Source organism: Zonotrichia albicollis, chromosome 12 (genome assembly GCF_047830755.1).
Source record: "Zonotrichia albicollis isolate bZonAlb1 chromosome 12, bZonAlb1.hap1, whole genome shotgun sequence".
Taxonomy (NCBI): domain Eukaryota; kingdom Metazoa; phylum Chordata; class Aves; order Passeriformes; family Passerellidae; genus Zonotrichia; species Zonotrichia albicollis.
Window position 1 is genome coordinate 21,568,709 of NC_133830.1, and position 20,134 is coordinate 21,588,842.

The window sequence follows — 20,134 nt, forward strand, 5'->3', positions numbered from 1 at the left end:
TGAAACTGCAAATTATTCACTCAGTTCAGTTGGCAACAACCAATTTTTGTGGTAGTAGGAGCTCATGGAGTAGGAGGTAACTGTGTGAAGAATGATTGGTTTGGTATCTTATATTGCAGTTCTGGAAGGGCTTCAACTTCTAATTTAAAAGCCATCTTCCTCCTTTTACCCAGTAAAGAAAACAAAATAATAGTTGATTTCTGTGAGCTGTTTTGGGCAGATAGGATCTATTTTATGTCCTCTAGACTCTGACAACAGCTAGCTCGTAAGAAAGAGCAGTTTTTTATTAGAAAAGATCTCTCTTGCCAGGAAAAAAAACCAAAGCCTGCCTAAGGAAGGGCATTGCCATCACAATCCTCTTTGCATCTTCCAGGACAGACATGCAATGGGTCTAAGCTTGGTGCACCTTTGAGTTGTGGAGCCTTATGTAAGCGGCACCTGCAGCGCCCATTGTTCGGTACAAACACTGATTCACTTCCCTCTTGGAAGAGCACAGAGCACATCTGGGACATCTCTGAGCTAAGAGCACCTTTTGCTTCTCTTTCCCTGCTCCTGGCATGGAACCAGGCACCCTTTTGGTGAGAGGCTCTGGGATGCTGCAGTGGGATGCCAGCAGGATTGTCTTCTTCTCCAAAGGAAGTGACCACAGCGTGCTCTGTTTATGCCTGTGCAGTGGTGGATGAGTTTAGCATTCAACTCTTCTTAACTCCTTCCATGTATATTTGTGATTGAATATGTAACTCCTGATTTATTCCTGAGCAGGCACACGCTCCCTTGTGGCACAGCAGATGCAAGGGAGCCCACTGCATCCCTACTGCTTCACTTCACAAAAACCTTAAAATGCCAAAGCCATAAATAGGCATTATCCCACAGTCTTTGGCTGAATGGTCTCCAACGTTACTGCAGATCTTAGTCACAGTGAAAGCTTCTACAAGCTACTTTGAGCTAATGGCAAAACAGTTTTCCTTTAAAGCAGCGATGTGTTCCTTTCCACAAATGCTAATTGGCAGGATTCTATTGTAAGTTCTGGCCTTAGTTACACTGAGCTTGAGTTAGCTTGTTGTAACTTAACCCTAACCATTGACCAGAGATTAATTTTACCCTTTCTGTGGTTTTAGAGAGGAAGATACTGGGACTGAGACTCTTCAATGTCACCAAAGTCAGCAATGGCAAAAAGGTGCATTTCTGCAAGAATGTTCTAGGCAACCTCCTCAGCACAGAAGGATGTGCTGCAGATGGTGATGCTCAGGAGCCATTCCACCAGCCCACTAGGATACAAGGTGAGGATAACTGCATCCAGCTGAGCTGTGCCAAAACTACCTTGACTTCCTGCCTCCTGTATCTTTCTTTCCATGCTGCAAATCCATGAGTGCTTGAAACATCTGTGGCTGGCAATGCCAGCCCATGGCTGGTGAACATCCTGCCCACTGCTGGTGCTTCAGGAGCCCTTTCTACAACACCTGCCTCCTTGGGACAGCAGCTGGGGCATACAGTAGCTCATCACCTCATTGTCAGAGCACAGCTGATATGTTGGGGGACTAACTTCAACTATTTCACTGCAGGAGAGCTTTAATTCTGACTATTGTAAGAAGATAGACAAATTTCTCAACCTGCTTCAGTCTGTGAACTGCAGATACATATACAGGTTGGTTGATCCTGGATACAAAACCCAGCACTGCCCTCTGTCTTTACCTTCCCCATTCCCTGCAATTTGTGAATGTTTGCCTAGAAAGGGTAAGAAAAGATTCGGTTGCTGCAGATCCTCCTAAATGCACCAGCTTTTCTGTTTGTTTGCTTAATTTGCTACATATTATTAACTCCACTGAGTTTCTGCCAGGCAGAATTTGCAACTCGGTTACCCCATGAGTGTGCTGCAACACTGCCAGGAATTGAATATCACCAGTCTTCATAATCGCTGTTTTCCCAAAGACCAGGAGAGCAGACAGGCTATTTTGGGCTAGAAATGGAAATCAGAAAATGAGATTTTCTTTCCCTGCTAGTTCCTCTCCTGGGAATTGTAGTCCTTTTCTCTGTGCACATGCTTTGGTTGTTGGGATATTGGTAATGTGGGTCTCTCAGAGCATCTGTCCCTGGAACCTGTTCTCAAGCACTGCAATGCCAGTGAACGTGGGAAATCATTCCCACTAGTACCCATGTGCTGTTTGTTGATATAATTTTACATATTAGACCAAAACCAGATCAGGATAGCCTGATTTACCCCATGAGTCTGGTGACAGTAATTCAAAAGTCAGGTTTACAAAGTAAGTAAAGGTATTTCCCAGCTACCTGCACTTCCTTTTCTAATAGTGGTAATCCATCTGCAACTCTCAGGTTTGCAGATTGCCTGCTGCCTCCTGTGGATGATGAAGTCCAGTCATGAATGCAAGCACTCTGGACTCGCAGTCCTGTCCGTGTCAGGGATGTCTGGCCTTGCCTTCAGTTTATAGCACAGACATTGCCATCTGAATCATCCATATCATATGGATCTAATGCAAGATCTTTTCATGGCCTTTACATCTGAGAAGTTCCAATTATCATTCCTCCTCATCAATTCTTCTATCATCAGTTCTATCATTCTTCATTAATTATGCATTTTTCTTTTTTCTGGAAAAAGCTTTGCATTATTAGGAGTTCAAGGTTTTGCTACAGCAACATGCAGATCTTGGAACTTGAGAACAAACCCTTAGCCCCATATGCACTTTTCTGTTGCCCCTAATGGTAATGAGAAGCATTTTCTGGGCTAGAAAATACCTTCATTAGTTCATGACAGGGTGATTCTAGGCCTCTATGCCGTTGTTTGATGAAATGCTAATCAAAAGGGTCCTTTGATAGAGAAAAAAATAATTATCCTTTCATATTTTAGTCAATTGTATACTACTGAGAAGCAGTCTTTTCCTGCCTATAGAAATAAAGACATATTTAACCTTGAAATATAGAAATATTTAACCTTGGAAAAACATAATTCATGCTATTTTCTTCACAGGAGGAAAAGGAGTGGGCTATTTTGGGGCACAAACCTCTTCAGTGAGAGATATCTCAGTGTCCTGGGGTGACTTGATGATGTTTGTATCCCCATCTGTCAGTTTAACCTAGAAATAAGTCTTGCATCTTTAGGACTGGTTCCAAGAGTGAAGGGGGGAGTGGGGGGGGGGCGGTGAGAAGAAGCAATGAGTTTGTTATCAGGAACTGCACTTGCTCCCCTGCATCCTTCTCCTGCACTATGCAGTCTGCGGCAAGGACAGACAGAGGGACAGAGCTCTCCTTTGATTTTTAATTAGTTTTTAGCTAGCTGAGGCCGAGAATTCCTCTGGACTGTGTTTTTTCATTTTTTCTGGAGCTCTTTGAACCTGCTCTGGACTGAAAACCCAGAAGAGCACCTGCAGCTCACACCTGTGGCCCACTGGACTGGGCCAGGGTTGCAGCATTTCCAATGTGGGAGGGACTGATAACAGAATGAGTTAGCAGAGCTACAGCCCACTTTCTGAGTGTGTCACCTCTTCTAAGTGGCAAGAGGTTTTATTGTTCAATATTGTTCCTTTTTTATTCTGCTGGTAAATGCTTAGCCTGTTAAATAAAGAATTCTTTTTCCACTTTCCTCCCAAGAAATCTTTTCTCAAACCAGTTAAAGGAAGGGCTGCTTAAATCTGCTTTATAGAGAAACCCCTTTGGAGGTTTTCTCCCAAATTTGCCCTAATCCAAGACACTTAGTCAACAGGGGTCAGCTCTGGCACTGAGAGAAGACAAAATAATTTGAGACAATATGTGAAAAAAAACCCCAGATGGCTTTTACTAAATTAATAGAAAACATATTTTGCCTTTTATCCAGCTATCACGTGATAATCCTGACATCACAAACTGTTGTCACAGTCATACACTCTCATTCTCTTAGTCTTCCACTTTGCTTTCTCATTTACAGCATTAATGTTCTTGACTGCAAGCAACCTGATGCTGTTCACGAGTTACTTGGTTTGATATTAAAATACTATTAAAATTGAAAAAACATTTAGAAAGTTGGAGGACTGTGACCCAGTAAAAATTCTCAGAGTGCAGTAAAAGATGTAAAGTGACTGAATCCTTGGATTTACTGTGAAGAGGTCCCATCCCCCTGTGTCTCTCCTTGCCCACCACCAGGTGCAGCCACCCTTGTTGATGCTGTGTGCTCTGCACCTTTCTTATGGAGGCTCCTTTTTTTTGAACATTATTTATTGAGATGTCTTCATCCTCATCCCTCTCTAGTCCTCCTTCAGAAACAGCTGGAGACCCAGCAGTTAGCTGTGCCTCCTTGCTCTATCACCAGCTCAATTAGATTATTGATTGTATCAGCTGACCCCCTCCTTTAATCCCATAGTTTTCTCTGTAAAGCCTCTTGTCCCAACACTTCTTTCTCCTTGAACCACGGTGGTTCTTCAAAATTAGAGGAGCAGCAGTGAACAGATGACAGCTGTGAGCTCTCAGCCAGCAGCATCCTGACCCACAGCAGTCCCCAAGTTCAGCAACCACTGAAACTCAGTGGTTATGTTATACCTAAAGGGTGGCAACTACAGCTCCGTGCCTGTATTTGCAGCATTCACCATTGATGATCCTGTGGGCTATCGAGGAGACTTTGTATCAGGATATGTATCAGAAAAGCAGCTTTTCTCAGAATAGGAATTAAGATCAGGAGGCAGAAACCCTCACTGCCTAAATGGGGCTTAAATCTGAACAAGTGCAGGCTCATCTGTCTGCCAGTCCTCTCCTGCTAGAACAAGGAATACTCTGGTTTTGTTATTCATGTTTTCTTATATTGTGTAGGCACAAAGGAACAGGTCATCCTTGTGCAGAACATCTGCAGTGCTAAATCATGAGCCTCATATCCTGCTTTCCCAGCCTTCCACCAGAGGTTATTTTTTGCCACCAACTTAAAAGGGCTCAGAAGAAAGCTCTCTTTGGTTTAAATAATTAACTACTTTGACCTGGATATTCTGAGAGGCCCCACTAATCTCAGCCTTCACAGCAGTTTCTAAAATAAAGTAAAAGCAATTGAATAAGATGAAATAACATAACAATAAATGAAATAAAATAAATTAGCCTAAGTCACCATTAGTTTTATGACCAAGCTCTTCTGCCACATTCACAGCTCCCACTTGGGATCAGCCCTGTCCTTCTGCATCCTGTTTGCTTTGTGCCCAAGGCAATGGCAAGAGAGCAGTTTATTTCAGCTGAGAATTTGGTGTCAGGCTATTCCGGGGCTGAGTGAGACTTGTCCACCATAATTACTTCACAATCAGTGAAGAGCTCTTTCTAAGAGCAGCCTGATGTGATACAAAGCACACACACTTTAAATATTCTGGGCTTGTGCTGTGTGACAGCAAGAAAGGACAATGGCCTGGACAGTGCAGGGTGTTCACTTGAGAGGCCACAAAAGTGCTATGGCTGTGACAGAACAGGCAGAAATAGAACATTTAACCAGTCCTGAGGCTGCTAACAGGGGACCAGAGAAATTAATGGGAGAGCTGGAAAGTTTGCGGTGTGTAACAACACATCACTCTCTAGTGCTACATGGAATTTTATTCCAAAAATATATGTACTTTAATAAATGAAATATCAGCCTGTGATTGTATTTCTCTGTTGTGGGAAGAAGGCTGATATATCATTTATTGGGATGCTCTGGGCGTGCAGGCCCTGCCCGGGATGTTTAACCCTTTAACTGTCGGATTCTCGGCTGTTTAGATGGCCTGGAAAGGCCCGGGGTGCCTTTGGGTTGCCCGCGCTTCAAAGGACGAGAAGAGGCTTCAGATCTTTTCTCGGTCTCGGTGTTTATTAATTGTTTATCTAAAAGATTTTCTCTCGGCCCAACAGAGGTCTGCTCAGCAGCCAGCCATGAGCACACTCCCAGCCCCCTGGGGCGGTCACCTATCTTTATACTCAAAGTTACGTATACAATATTTATCATTTTTCTCCAATACTTTTTACTCTTATTAACCAGTGCACTTTTAGTAATAACCAATCTTAAAGTGCCAACATCACCACAGAAGATAGAAGAAAAGAAGAAGAAGAAGAAGAAGAAAAACAAAACACGCCCCAATTCCTCCATCTTACTTCTCTAAACCCTCCTATACAAAAATCTTAAACCCTGTGTTTCACTCTCTAATTAACTTATCCCTTCACCATTCACTCCAGTAAAATCCTCCTATCCTCATACAAGTGTCGTTTCCTGTGTAAAATCAAAGTCCAACCACCAAACACTTCTAGCAACATTCCAAAACTCCCGAGCCCCCCAAAGGTGGTCTCAGTAACTCGGCACCTCAGTCCTGAGGTGCTGAGATCCCACATTTAACGCCATCTCGGCCAGAGCCAAAGCGGGCGGGCCCGGGCGGTGAGCAGGGCTTGGGGGGAACAGCGGCCACCCCACGCTGTCCCCAACACTGAGCACGGTCCCTCGGTGTCACCTGGCGCCGGGCACGTGTCTCAGCTCCTCCCTCACCTCAGGTCAGACAGACAGACACCTGTCAGACAGACACCGGTCAGGCAGACAGACACCGGTCAGGCAGACAGACACCTGTCAGACAGACACCTGTCAGGCAGACAGACCCCTGTCAGACAAACAGACTCCTGTCAGACAGACAGACACCTGCTGCCCGCCTAGCGCTGGCTGTGAGATGATTGCACAGACCTTTGTTTTGTGGAGAAAAGAAGAAACCTCACAACTTTATAAAAGTTGTAAAGCTCGGTATGTTTTATTACGGCGCCGGACACATGAGGAGAAAACTCTCCTCAAAAGGCATGCGTACCTCTGAGAACTTCAGATCTCCTTTTATCCCCCTCTCAAATACATATGCATACAGTTTCACAATAGGTTCATACATATTCATTTTTATGGGTTTTGTGTGACTTTTACCACTAGTTCCTTTTTATCAGAAAGAATTCTGAGGTCAGGTTGACTTGCCCTTACAGCAGTCCCTGTCTCTCTCTATCATCTTCTGTCTCCCCCCCTTTATCTCTGTCCTTTGCTGAAGTAACTTCATTGAGCTTCAGCCTTGCAGTCTGGCTAAATAACTATGATTTCTAACCACAGACTCAACTCAAAAATGTACATTTCACCTAAATTAGAATGGATTTCTGTCCTGGAAAATTTTCACTTTGCTTCACCTTGAGGCAGGGAAGGGACAGCGGGTGACACAGCCGAGGCCCCAACACCTGCCTGCAGCTGGGCAAGAGGTGTGGGAGGACAAAGGGTCTTTGCTTACCCGCCCCAGGCGCGGCAGCCCCGTGCCCTGCAGGAGGACGTGCACACTCACACGGGTTCCTGGCGTGTCCCCTCCGCTCAGTGGCTGCTGACCCTTGGGGTGTGTCCCACGTCCCTGCACGCAGCAGGACACCAGGACTGGCTCTTGGCACCCTCTGCCAAGGCTGAGGTCTGCAAGGGACAATTCCACCCCAGCCCTGACCTTATCTGGACTGTGAGGACACTGGGCAGCACCACCAGCCAGACCCCAGGACTTTAATGGCACTCAGCAAATCTCACTTGCATCTTGGTTCTGGCTAAGACCAATCTTCAGTGCTTGAGAAGATGGGAAAGAAAAACAACAGCCCCAAGTTCGATGATCTACCAACAGGTTTTTTTTCTTACCCCCACAGATACCTAGGAATCTAGCAGGGGAAAAACAAAAAGTGCCTTCTGTTCCCAGCACTTCACCAAATCCCTCAGGACTCACAACAAAAAGCCATTTTCTCCCTTCTGAAATTTCTACTTAGTTGCACAATCCTTCCACAAGCTTCTCAAACTACCTCTGCAATCACAAGGTGCTCCAGAATTTTTATCCTCCCATTACTATTAACTGTATTCTAATTGCCAGCCTGCATTAATTCAAGACTAATTGGTTCCTGTTAAAAGGGAGGAGTTAACTTTTAGCTGATGTAGTTCTTCCAGCCTGATAAATACCCTTATCCCTAAGGGTATTTATCAACAGTTGTCTTTTGCTGTGCTTTGTTTGGTGGGGCTGAAAACGAGAAACTGATGTTTATGAAATCCTTCATTAACAGGAATGAGTATGTCCCTTCACCTGGGAGCCCAGAATGGGTCTGCAGTTTGCTAAAGCAGTAATCTCAGCTGCATGTAAAAGTTGTTTATTTTTGGCTTGCAGTGAAGGTGATCAGGTATCAGGGTAGGAGTCCTGGTCAGTGAATTCACAAAGCCCCACATTGGTTGGGGGGCTCAGCTGTGCCAGCATCCCTCAGCAGCAAAGTCACCGTCACCTCCCTCTGCAGACCTGGCTCTGTCACTTTCCTACACTATTGCTGTTTTTTAAAAACAGTTTATCCTGGCAGATTTTGACTAGCAAAGAGCAGAGCCTTTGGGAGCACTTCCTTCAGTTCTGGATAAATTCTCTGTGGCGGTTGCTGGGTTGCTCTGTCCCTGCTCTGCACTCCATGCCCTTCTTCACACCCTGCCCTGTCATCTCTAGCCCTGCTGTCTCTCATGGAGGTGTTGCAGTGAGTCCCTGCACATTCTGATCTCTGCTGGGCAGGACACAGCCCTGCCCCATCCCACACCTCACACCCCTCTGTGCCAGGACAACGCCACCAAGGAACATCTGGAGGGGTACAAACTCCAGCTGGGGCACTCAGCACCCCAGGCTGGGGCTGGAGCTAGAGAAGATCACCTCCCACTCATAGATTTGGTGTGTTTGGGCCTCCATTGTATTTGCTCCCCACAAATATTCTGTCAAAATGAGATTAACAGTAAAAATATTTGGTAAGAAAGCAACCAAAGCAATTATTGCTGTGTGTTTATGGAGCAACAAAGAGTTGGAAGGGGCACATGTCCTCCAGACACTGTGCTGGCCACCGCCAGCAGCTCCTCGTGGAACAAGGGTGCAAATCCCAGCTCCCTTCGTGCTGTCATCTTATTGCAGGGCTTCCACACTGGTGTCACCTTATCACAAAAGTTCCACACCTTCTTGGTGTTTCTCATGGGCAGCTCCTCAGAGCACTGACTCCAATTCCCTTCTCACCCAGCCACCCCACTCTTTTACAGCACTCTGCTTCTCATTGCTTACAGCTGTGGCCTGTTGATGTCAGGCCTGTTCCTAATCTTTGATAATTGGCCCAGCTGCATCTCCTTAGGGGTGAGATTCCTTCCTATATTTTCTTATATTCTATCCCCCCCGTGCCTTCGTACCCTGAGAAAGTGCAATGGCACCTGCATCTCCCCCATCGCTGCTGCCCTTCCTGCGAGGGTGGTGAGGGGCTGGCACTGCCCTCCAGTGCTGTGTGCTGGGAGACACCACAGCAGCGCTCAGACCTGGCAGGAGTTTTGGGGTCCCTGTCTGGTTTTGCTTTGTGCACGAGCTGAGCAGTGACCAGGACACAAGTGGGGACACCAAACCTCCCAAATCCTTCCCTGACAGAGGCTGACACTGACACCACTGCTGCCTCACACAGACAGTGGGGCTCCTGCCACTGCTCCTGGGCTCGCACAGAGCTCCTGCTTAGAGCAGGTTTTAATGAGAAATGAGCCTGTGTGTCACTGTGCTGCCCACCTTGCCCTGGCCAAGGGACACTGTGCCTGCCAGCTGCCACAGGGCTGTCCCTCCCTGTCCCTCCCCATCCTGGGGCAGCACTGAGGTGCTCTGCTCAGATCCTCCTGGGGCATTTTGCCACCATTTCTTTTTTCACCCAGCAATGCATAAACTCAGAAACTAAACACAGTGACCGGGTTCCAGCCCCGAGCAAAGCAGTGATGAGGAATGCAGCACAGCTGCAACACACTGGCTCTCAGCCTCATCTCAGCAGCTCAAAAGACATTTTCCACAGACCTTTTCAATGTTGCAAGGAGTTTTCTGGTCAATTAAATGATCAGTGGACTTTGCTTGGTGCTAAGGTACAAAACTCAGCCAAGGAGCTGAAGCAGAGTCAGACTGGATATTTTGGAGGACAGCAGGAATCAGGTCTATCTGATCCCACATGTTAGAAAAACAAGGCACAGGGAACAGACTGATGCTTTCAGTTGACTTAATTAGTTTATACACTGAAACTATGAATAAAGGGGCTGTGCAGAGCTTTGGCTTCTGTAGTAACCCTGCAACCATGACAACAGTGAAGCATTGCTGATCACCATGACAAAGAGCTGAGGGCTGCTGCCACAGAGAGCCAGCTCTGGCCCATTCGGTGTGAGTGGAAAAACCCACCCTGAAAAACAAGCCCTGACAAACCCACTCTGCACTGCTGTACTCCATGTTCCTGTTCTAGTCCTCTGCAAAAATCAGTGCTTGGGAACAGGTTTGGTCAGCTCACACATGTCCCTGCCATTTCATGAACAGTAACAGCAGTAGCTTCTGAAGCCAGGATGTAACACAGAGATTTCTTAAAAAACAGAGATTTGAATAGTTGGAGGCCAGTAACAGAATGCTGCGGCCCTGCCTGCCCCAAGATCCCAGCCTGGCCTGGCACAGGGGAATTCTCCAGGCTCCACATCTTGAACATTTTGTTCTAGATCTGATTCAAAAGGACAATGAAAAAATTCCCTGTTTGCTCCCAGCCCTTCCCTGTGGTTCGCTCTGTGGTGAGAGACAGGCCGGGCAGTGAGCTGGCAGGCCCAGGGATGGCACTGTCACAGGGTGTGCAGGATGTGCCCCTTCCAGAGCCCAGAGCTCCCTTTCCTGCCCTGCTGCCCCCGCGGAGCAGCCCCAGCTCCCTGAGACCCTTCCCCACAGCACCCTTCCCTTTGGGGTGCTCCAGCTCTGCACAACAAGGAGCAGAGGAAAGAAAAAGGGGGAACTTTGCTTTTTCATCTGGAAAACGTCATCTCAGGTTTTTCATTAAAACCTGATCTAAAAACCACCGGGGTCCAGCAGGGATCCCCTGCCCATGGGTGGGCAGCACAGTCCCACCTGCCCTACAGGGGCCATCCCTCCTGGGGACACTGTGCTCCCCACCAGAGCCTGAGCTGCTGGTGCTGAGCACAGCCAAAGTTTACCCAGAGAGATTAAATAAAGAAAACAAACAGTGCTGTGAGAAAGACACGGAATTGAGGCATTTTCCCAACAGGACCAACTCCACAGGTGTGGGAATGCAGGTGAAGCACCCAGGGAAGAGAGGAAACTCAAAGCATCTCAGGGCTGATCCAAAACTGATGGAGAGCCCAGGCCAGCTCTGAGAGGGTCCCACAGCTCTGGGACAGGGGCACAGCCCCACTCTGGGCACTTCGAATTCAGCTGGGCACAGGAACCTGCTCATAGTGCCAGCTCCAGCTGAAGTGGATTTGGGTTTGCTTTACAGCAATTGTGTTTTCCCATAACCATCCAGGCAGGTGATTTCTGAACAATTTTCTTTGTCTGCTTTTGTAATAAGAGGTGGTAGAAAAAAGTGAAGAATAATCATACAATCACAGAATGGTTTGGGTTGGAAGTGACCTTAAAGCTCTTCTAATTCTAACCCCCTGACAGAGGCAGGGACACCTTCCAGTAGGTGGAAGGAAATAGAAGGAAAAGGACAAATAAAAGTCTCCAACTGCTGAATTTTACAAGTTGCACATAAATTTCTTGTCTTTGCTCATCAGTAAACAAAAATATTCCGCATTGCTAATTGTCAGCTTCTTCATAACACCTCTCACTGTTGAATAAATATAAAATAAATACAGAAATATGCTCCTAGAATCCTGCTGCAACAGCAAATGGCATACTGCCAGTGATTTTCAAGGTGTTCATCACTTGTCATGTGTGAGAGCAAACCCACAGGGAGGGTGTTGGGAGGCAGGAGTCTTTCTCCAGATGCCTTCTCCCACCCTGCATCACCAGCCAGAAAGTTCATTCTGCCACCAACAGGCAGCACAGCCATGCAGAGCTCCACTGATGCCACTTCATGGGGTTTTTAAAAAAACCAATGCATGCTCTGAGAAGGATAACAAACACGAGTTACCTCCCAAAGTGTCCCTAAATAAAAAGGTTTAGGGCTGCAAAGCCCTGTGGAGTCCCCAAGCCATCCCTCTCCCACAGCACACACCACTGAGTCCAGCAGCTCATGTGCCATCAGCAAACATTTGAGGACGATGTTGCTGTGTTTGACATTTTTAACTGGCTTTGCACCAGCCCCTGGAATCCCTGTTAGACATCCAGCAGCCTCAAACATCTCCACATGCCCTCAGGTCACATCACTCTCTCACCAAATGTATTCCTTCTTTTAATTCCAGATTTTCTCCTGCTCAGACAACAAAAGCACCGAGAAACTGCACAGAAAATAAACCATTTAAACATCCTTTATAGTCTCACAGAAACTGCAAAAATCCAGAGGGGTTTGAAACATTTCCAGTCTTCCCTGCCCCTCAAAATCAGCAGCCACCCAAACACTTCACTGCTTCAGCAGCCCCTGAAGTTGCAAGGAACTGAGTTGTGCTTTCAACATTTGCAGGAATTTATTCCCATTGCCATAAACCCCCAGTAGTAACATCCCTTCTTCCCCAGCAGGGAGGCTGGGATGAAATATTGGCACCACAGAATCCTGGGATGGGTTGGGTTGAAAGGGACTTTACCAGAATCCTTCTACTCCCCTGCATGGCAGGGACACCTCCCCCTGTCCCAGGCTGCTCCAAGTGCCCAGCCTGGCCTTGGGCACTGCCAGGGATCCAGGGGCTGCTCTGGGCACCCTGTGCCAGGGCCTGCCCACCCTCACAGGGAGCAATTCCTTCTTAGAATCCAACCTAAATTTCTTCTTATTTAGTTTAAACCTGTTCCCCCTCACAGAATAATAGGGTGAATTAGAGGATCCCATTCAGTGGTTCATTCCAGAGGAGCTCAGGGACCCTCAACAGCTCCAAACCATCCAACCAGAGGGAGCATCCTTCAGAGGAGAGATTATCCAAAGCCAGGTGGTCTGGGCAGATGTGGGGAGCAGCCACCAGCCAGGGCTTGCCGCAGCTTCCACTCCTGAGCTTTAATCCTGGTGCTAATCCTTATTTTTAATCTGAATATTAATAGAATATTTATAAAATGCTGATCTGGAGACAGAGGCCCCTTGGTTTCCTGCAGCTGTAGAGGAGCTTAAGGGTCTGTAGAAACAGTGAAAATGTTCAGAACAACTGATGAAGGAAGTTCTGGACCCCAGGAGACCCTGCAACAGATTTCCCTGGAGAAAACCATCTTTCAAACTTGGGAATAAAAATCTGAGACAAGGGCACAGTGTTTTGTTTCTGTGATCACTGGAGTAGTGACGTCCCTGGAGAGGCACCTCAGGGACACGACACCCCTGTCCCCCCAGCCAGCAGGAACTGCCCTCCCAGCCAGGGGAAGGAGAACAGCCCAAAGAGAAGCAGGAAGGTGCCCCACTCACCTGGGTCTCCCTTTAGGGCAGGGACACAGGTTGGTACCTCCTGTGGCAGGGAAGCCCAAAGCCAGCAATGATCCAGCACTTACCAGTCCCTGCTCCTATGCAGGTGATCCCTCCCATTTCCTCAGGAAAGGACAGGGCAGGAGGCACCCCAGAGAAGCAGAAAATTACCATAAATATGTATATTTTGGCCCTGGGGCGTAAAAATTCCGAATTAACCAAGTGTTTGAATGGTTCTGGAGCTTCACACGTACCTCCCCCTGCGCTCTCCTCACCCCTGCTGGTGGACAGGAGGGGCCATGGTGGAAAGGAAATAGGGAACAACAGCATCAAAATAAGATTTATTATTCAGAACCAAGATTTGGAAGAGACAGACATGGCAGGTAACAACCAAAAGAACGGCTGGCTCCAGCTGCAGGGAGGGTGGTACCAGGATGGGCAGCGGAGGCTCCTTGGCTCTGGTATCAACCACAAGAGAAGGGAGAGAACAGCCTGGGCTGGGAACGCAGCAGGAGCAAGGGAGGCCATGGGTGCAGAGATTTTGGGGCCCAGATGGAACAGCAGAAGCAGCATTTTCCCACTTCTCAGGACAATGCTAACCCAGCTTTCTGAAAACCAGGTGAGTAGTCCTTATAAATGGTTACCCATGAGATTATTGCTATGAGCTACTCTGTCCGTCACCCCAGTCCAGGAGACAGCTGAAACCACTGCCAGGGAACCCAGAGAAAGAAACCCCCACTGCATCGGCTTAGATCATTGAAGGCACTTTAGAGTCTTAAAAATGGCTCCAATTACCCATTCATCTTTGGGAGGATTTTAGTCTTACATTTAAAATCAGCAGTGACTTGAGACTGTATTTAAATCTGGCAAGAAAATGTGGTCAGTCTATGAGAAAAAGAGAGAGGTAAAAAGGGAAGTGACAAGCAGACTCATTCTCTGGTGCAGGATCCGGAGGTTTTTAACTCAATTTAAGTTGATTTAAAATAGAATCTCATCTTTAAAAAAGAACTGTGAGAAATTTAAATGGAACTGGATCTTCTCTTTCTTGTATGCGTGCCTAGTTTATCACTTGGAAAATTGCTTAAATGACAATTAACTGTGTGAAACAAAAAGCATTTGAAGGAGTGCCTCCTCCTCTTCCTCCTCCTCCCTCTTCTCCATCTGCTGCTTACGGAAATCTGGCTCACAACAGAAGGGAACAATTTGGAACAAAATCCTTTTCCCCCAAAATAATTCTCCTTTATTTTTTATTGCATAACATTTTTGTATTTCCAACTATAAATAAAAAAATGATTAGAAAGAAGTTACAAAATAGCGTTGAATGGACCAGAACAGCACAGAATTCCTCACACACGACAAATCATTTCCCATCTTCCTCTTCCTCCTCCTTGGCCGCGGTGGGGCCTTGCGCTTGGCACCGTAGCTGTGGGGGCCACGTGTCACTCACTGATGGTCTCATTTTCAGAATCTAAAAGAAAAAAATATGGATTTCACATCTAGGAAAACCCAAACCAAACCCAAAAAGGCCACGTGAGCTAGGGCACCTCACGTGTGTGAGAGGTGCTGCTGCCAGAGCGCACTCCTGGTCCCACTCCCTGGGAACAGGGACCGAGGTGGGCACTCGTGCTGGGAGCTCAGCCGTGTCAACCATTTCCTTTGGTGGCAGAACCTCAGCACCTGACAGGGTGCTCAGAGCAGAGCTCTCATTGCTGTGGGGAGAGAGCCAGGCTCCCAGGAGGCTGGGATGGAAAGAGGCAGCAGCCAGCAGCGTTTGGCTCAGTTTGTTGGGGAAGGGAGATGGATGTGGGGCCGTGTGCGGGTGTCAGAGCAGGATGGCATTGCCCGGGCAGGTCGTGGCGCCAGCTCCTCACGCCTGCAGGCTTGGCTCCCTTGTCCCATAGAGAGCCAAGCCCTGGACCACAGGATCACAGAATGGTTGGGTTGGAAGAGATCTCCCAGCAGCATCCCTGGGATGCTGTGCCCTGCGCCGGCAGCGCTGGGGTCCATCTGCTGCCACAGGAGCAGAGCTCGGGGAGGGTGCTTGGACAGACAGCAAGGGCACAGCAGTGACAGGAGCAGGGTAAGAGGCAGGGCAGGTGCCGAGAGCAGCGCGACCCTGAGGCGGCAGCAGCAGCACGGGCTGTCCCCTCATGTACCCCTGCCAGCACCACACGCCCACTGGTCATGCTGGGGGACATGCACCTCAGACAGACAGACAGACAGACGGACGGACAGACAGGTGCATGCGGCTGAGGAGGGGCAGCACAGACGGCTGTGACGGAGCAGACAGCTTTGGGAAGCGCCCAGAGCTCATGCAGGGAGCGGAGGGGGACGAGGGGGACGCTGGGGACAGTGCCCAGTGCAGACACTGCCAGCATCTGGCACAGCTCCTGCTGGGTCTCTGTGGCCTGGGCTTTGTGCTTGCTAGATGCAATCCCAGCTCTCTCCCTCCTGTATTGCCTGCTCTGCCTGTTCACAGGAAGAATTGACTTTTAAGGGAAGGAAAATCATGTCTTCCTCATAATTCTTCCCCAAGCTTCTGATTGTCAGCTCTGAAGATCTGCCTGGATCCACCCCAACACCTGCTCATGGCGGATAACTGGATAACCAGCATTTGGCATGGAGTTTCATCCGAGAAAATAGGACAAAATTAATTATCTCCAGGTAACTGGGAAAAAAGCATCTGGCAGCAATGGGTCAGCCACAACACCCAGAACAGAGCCGGCTCCCCGGGCACTTAGCTCCTAAAACAAACCCCCACAGGAGCTCAGCCATGGGCAACTACCCCACCTCTCACTCCAGGCTCTGTTAGCCTGAGCTCTCCCAGGCTGGGTGGGCAGCAGTGCTGGACAGGTCGGGCAGTGCAGCTACCCACGAGTTTTCTTGGTGACGGCAGAACTGTGGGGAAAGGCAGCCATGGCACACCCTGTAGTGGCTGCCTAACTGGGACAAAGATACCAGATTCAGTCTGTCTAGTCAGATAAACAAACTAGAAATGCTGAGGAACTTTTTACTTTATTTGCAGTCATTGGAAAAAAAAAAAAACAACACCACCAGTGTAAATCCTTTTTGGGGATATTTTATGTCAGACCTGAAGAATCCCCATTTGAAAAGGACTGGCAGATGGTTATTTCTTTTTTACGTGTCAGGGCCCTAAATGCCTCACAAAAACTGCAACAGGCCCAGAGAAGACCCCTGAAGAGTGGCTGGAGAGGCTCTCACCATGCCCAGCTCTTCAAAAGCCACAGTGCCATAGCTGGTGCTCAAGTGGTGCCTCAGTCATGAAAGGCAAAGTGTAGGGATGTGCTCCTTTCTGAGGGGAAAAAAACAATCCTAACTTTTCCCCCTGCCTTGTGACTACAACAGTGTGCTCAATATTCACCATGCATTCATCCTGTTGCATGGAGAAATTCATCCAAGTGCTCCTTGCTCACCAGATTTAGAAAAACCAAGAGCTTCTCACAAGCATTTCACTGTTTTAACAGATACTTTATCAAATCATAGGGCATTGTCTATGAACAGCTTCTCCACAGTAACCACGTGAGCCCTAAAGCTTCCTGAGACTTTGTGTGTCAGACTGAAGGCTCGACCCATGCAGAGCCCAAAGTCCACACGAGAAAATTATTTAAAGGGAAAGGTTTGATAATCAAATATAGCCCAAGCATATGCAGAGACAGCCTTGATAGCACATGACTATCCCTGAGAAGGGAGGAGAGACAATCACATCATTCCCAACAGCAGCCACCTCCTGCTCCGACACTGACTGCACCTGGATGAGGTGTGAGTGATCCCTGTGCTCACACAGCCACGGCTCACAGTCAGCAGTGCAGCACATCCACACCACTCTGAGCACCACATCCCTTCATAAAGCAGAATTTGTAGCCTGACAGCCCCTAAAATCTATCTCATTACACTGCACTTCTGGAGCCTGGCAGCAGCATGGCTGGGGCTGGAGCATCCCTGTCCTGCTCAATCTACAGGGATCACTCCACAGCCAGAAATGCTGCCCCTGCCAAAAGGCACACACGTGAGTCACAGCACAATTCCCACCAGATCAACAAACTGGTTCATTTCTGGGGTGTACAGACAGGAAACTGACTGTCAGGGATAAAATAATACCAGAAGTCAGCACATCAGACAACTCCACTGACACTGAGTCTGCCCAAGCACCAGCCAGGTGCCCAACACCACGAACCACTGAAGTGCTCTGCAAGGACTCAACCCATGGTGAATGATCATAGTCAGAAATAACACACAATCATGGTTTTGTTGTTTTATAAATTCAATCCCATATCAGACATTCATCCAGCATGACAAGAAGAGTGTGAGCTCCCCATCAGAAGCTCTGTAGAGAGACCATGCCCACATTGCTCCACATGAATCACCCAAAATCAGGACAGAGGAGGGCAGAGGAAGAATTGGAGAAGGCAAGGAAACCTTACTGCACATGACACACGGTCAGAATCTGTTTCATGTGTGACTGTCTCTGAGCCAACAATTTCAACAGCATCCATGGAAAACTTGAGGGGAACTAGCTGGCAGCAAGGCAGAAAACAAGGCAAGCTTTTGCCATAATAGCTGCTATCTGATGATTAAACATCGATCTCACTCCAAAAGCCTTGAACCTTTTCCTTCATTGCAGTGGGGGTGGTGGGGGAAGTGGGGATGACACAGAAAGCAATACTGACATCACATAAATTTTAGAAGGAGACTTCTGGTTACAATGCTCCAAAACCAACTTTTAAGGCATATATGAAGACAGATGTTTTTCCTGCTCAAACACTTGCAAATTGAACAAAATCAACACAGACCCAAAAACCATCCATAGGGCTTCTCTGGAAAAATTCTGCATGTTCCCAGACTTGACAGCAATGCACTGAGATTATGAAAAAGGCTCGAAGGGAAAGAGCTACCATTGGCAAAGCCAAGTTAAACCAATGATTCAAAGTATTAGTGATTTCCTTCCACAAACACCCAACAGCTTCTTCCCTGGAGGAAGAAGCTCATTTCAGGAATCCTGTCTCTTGGCACCCTGTTCCCAACACAAGTAACTCTGCAGGAGCACAGAGAATGCCACACCTCACCCATTCAGTCCCTTGTCTTGCCCTCAGCTAATGTCAAAGATTTCAGAGAAAAGTAGAAGGCACAAGCGGAGCACTGTAAAGACAGATATGGAGTAATGGTTAAGTAATCACAGAGTCCCAGAATGGTCTGAGTTGGAAGGGACCTTAAAGCCCATCTCATCCCACTCCTTGTCCTGGGCAGAGACACCTTCCACTATCCCAGGCTGCTACAAGCCCCATCCAACATGGCCTTGGACAGGATCCTTTCCAGGGATCCAGGGGCAGCCACAGCTGCTCTGGGCAACATTTCCTCTTTAAATGAATTTCTCAAACTAATTTTTTTCTTTTTTAAAGGAATTTTAAAAATGTTCCCTCTTTGAAGTTGTGGACTGGAAACCAGAGCTAAACATGCAAGCAATCTGCAAGGGCCAGTGCTGCATCATTCTTTTGAGAGAAATCTGTTCCAGGGAGGTTGGATCCAGATTTGCAAAAGAGCCTTACATCACTGCAGTTTCTCCCTGCCATCTCCAGTGCCCAGCCCTGCATCCCAGATGGCAGATGAGCAGTGCCAATGGCAGCTGCTCCTCTCCATGTCCACTGTTACTCCAGCAAGTTGGGAATGCAGTGGGAAAGCAGGATGTGGTCATGCATTAAGATACTCCATCACCACGTAAGGCAATCAGAAGGCCAAATGAAAGGCACACAGGCAGACTTCAACTATTTTCCTAACTTCCCAAACTGAAAACTGCAAAACTTTCCCACTGCTGGGTGGGTGACTATGGGGGTTAAACATTTTTTCAAGATTTGTATTAAATTTCTATAACTGAAAGACTGAAAATCAGAGGATCTGTGAGCTCCCTCATTGAAACCTGGTATCTGAAGCTGAGCCTCTGTGCTGACTTCCCACATGTCCCTGCAGCACAGTGCTGGCTGGGAATGTTGGGTGATGGCAGAGCTACAGGACATGCAGGACTGGAACCAGCAAGACCAGGGATTCTACCAGCAGGTTTGACCAATTTGCTGCATGTTGAAGTAATATTCAGTCAGGAATAAAACAAGTTCAGTTCTGGGATCTGTAGGGGATCTTTTTTAGGTGCAGTATGGATCCCTCAGTTCTGTCTTACTCTTGGCTCACCTTTTGCTCAAGAAGTTGCTCTGTTTATTTAATCTCATGTCATTTGCTTAATTGCCACCTAGGTCAAAGCACCCTGTGACACAATCCTCACAGCCGAGGGCAAAAAACCCATGGCTTGCAGTGAACAGCCAGAAGAGCTGCAGCCAAGAGGGCCATCAGGAAATTAAAAATCACGAGTACGACAATGCTAGCGACACATTCTGAGCTCCTGCTCGGCCCCAGTGCAGCAGGCAGGTGCACTCCCCCAAGGCCCTGGAAGGTGCCCCCATGCCCTGCTCCCCAGCCAGCCCAGGGAGCACAGCCATGCAACACAGCCACCGTGGGGCAGAGGCTTCCAACCAACACAGCACAGACAGCAAAGCCACACGGAGACACAAGCAGGGGTGCCACACCTGCGTGCCCTTCTCTCTTCTCTCCTGCAGCCTCACCCAACGATGGTGACTGCCAACAGGGTGCTGGCCACAGGACTGAGTTCCTCACAGTGAAATGATGACAGAATTCTTCAGGAGGGCTTCCCTAGTGTTTGCAGCTCAGGAGAGAGTTCGTGGGCCTCTTTCCCACCCACCAAACTGAGCAGCCTCATGAGCAGCACCGCAGCCCCGAGGGAGCCGTGTGCTCCGGGGAAGCAGCCGAG

The 20,134-nt window shown here is 47.9% G+C and overlaps 1 protein-coding gene and 1 long non-coding RNA gene across 10 annotated transcripts in view; one reads left to right on the forward strand and one right to left on the reverse strand.

The window, feature by feature from the left end:
• Positions 1 to 14,517, forward strand: part of LOC141730665 (uncharacterized) — a 31,679-nt gene extending 17,162 nt beyond the window's left edge. For 6 of the 8 annotated variants that reach the window (XR_012582270.1, XR_012582271.1, XR_012582276.1 and 3 more), the window contains one exon: positions 1,119 to 14,517. This is a non-coding gene — a long non-coding RNA (uncharacterized LOC141730665). The remainder of the gene's footprint in view (positions 1 to 1,118) is intronic. The other 2 variants (XR_012582273.1, XR_012582272.1) reach the window with 2 other exon arrangements.
• WNK2 (WNK lysine deficient protein kinase 2) overlaps positions 13,186 to 20,134 on the reverse strand; it is a 96,263-nt gene continuing 89,314 nt past the window's right edge. For both annotated transcript variants that reach the window (XM_074550198.1, XM_074550196.1), the window contains exon 28: positions 13,186 to 14,770. In XM_074550198.1, the coding sequence (XP_074406299.1) occupies positions 14,764 to 14,770 (7 nt within the window). In that variant the 3' untranslated portion in view covers positions 13,186 to 14,763. The remainder of the gene's footprint in view (positions 14,771 to 20,134) is intronic.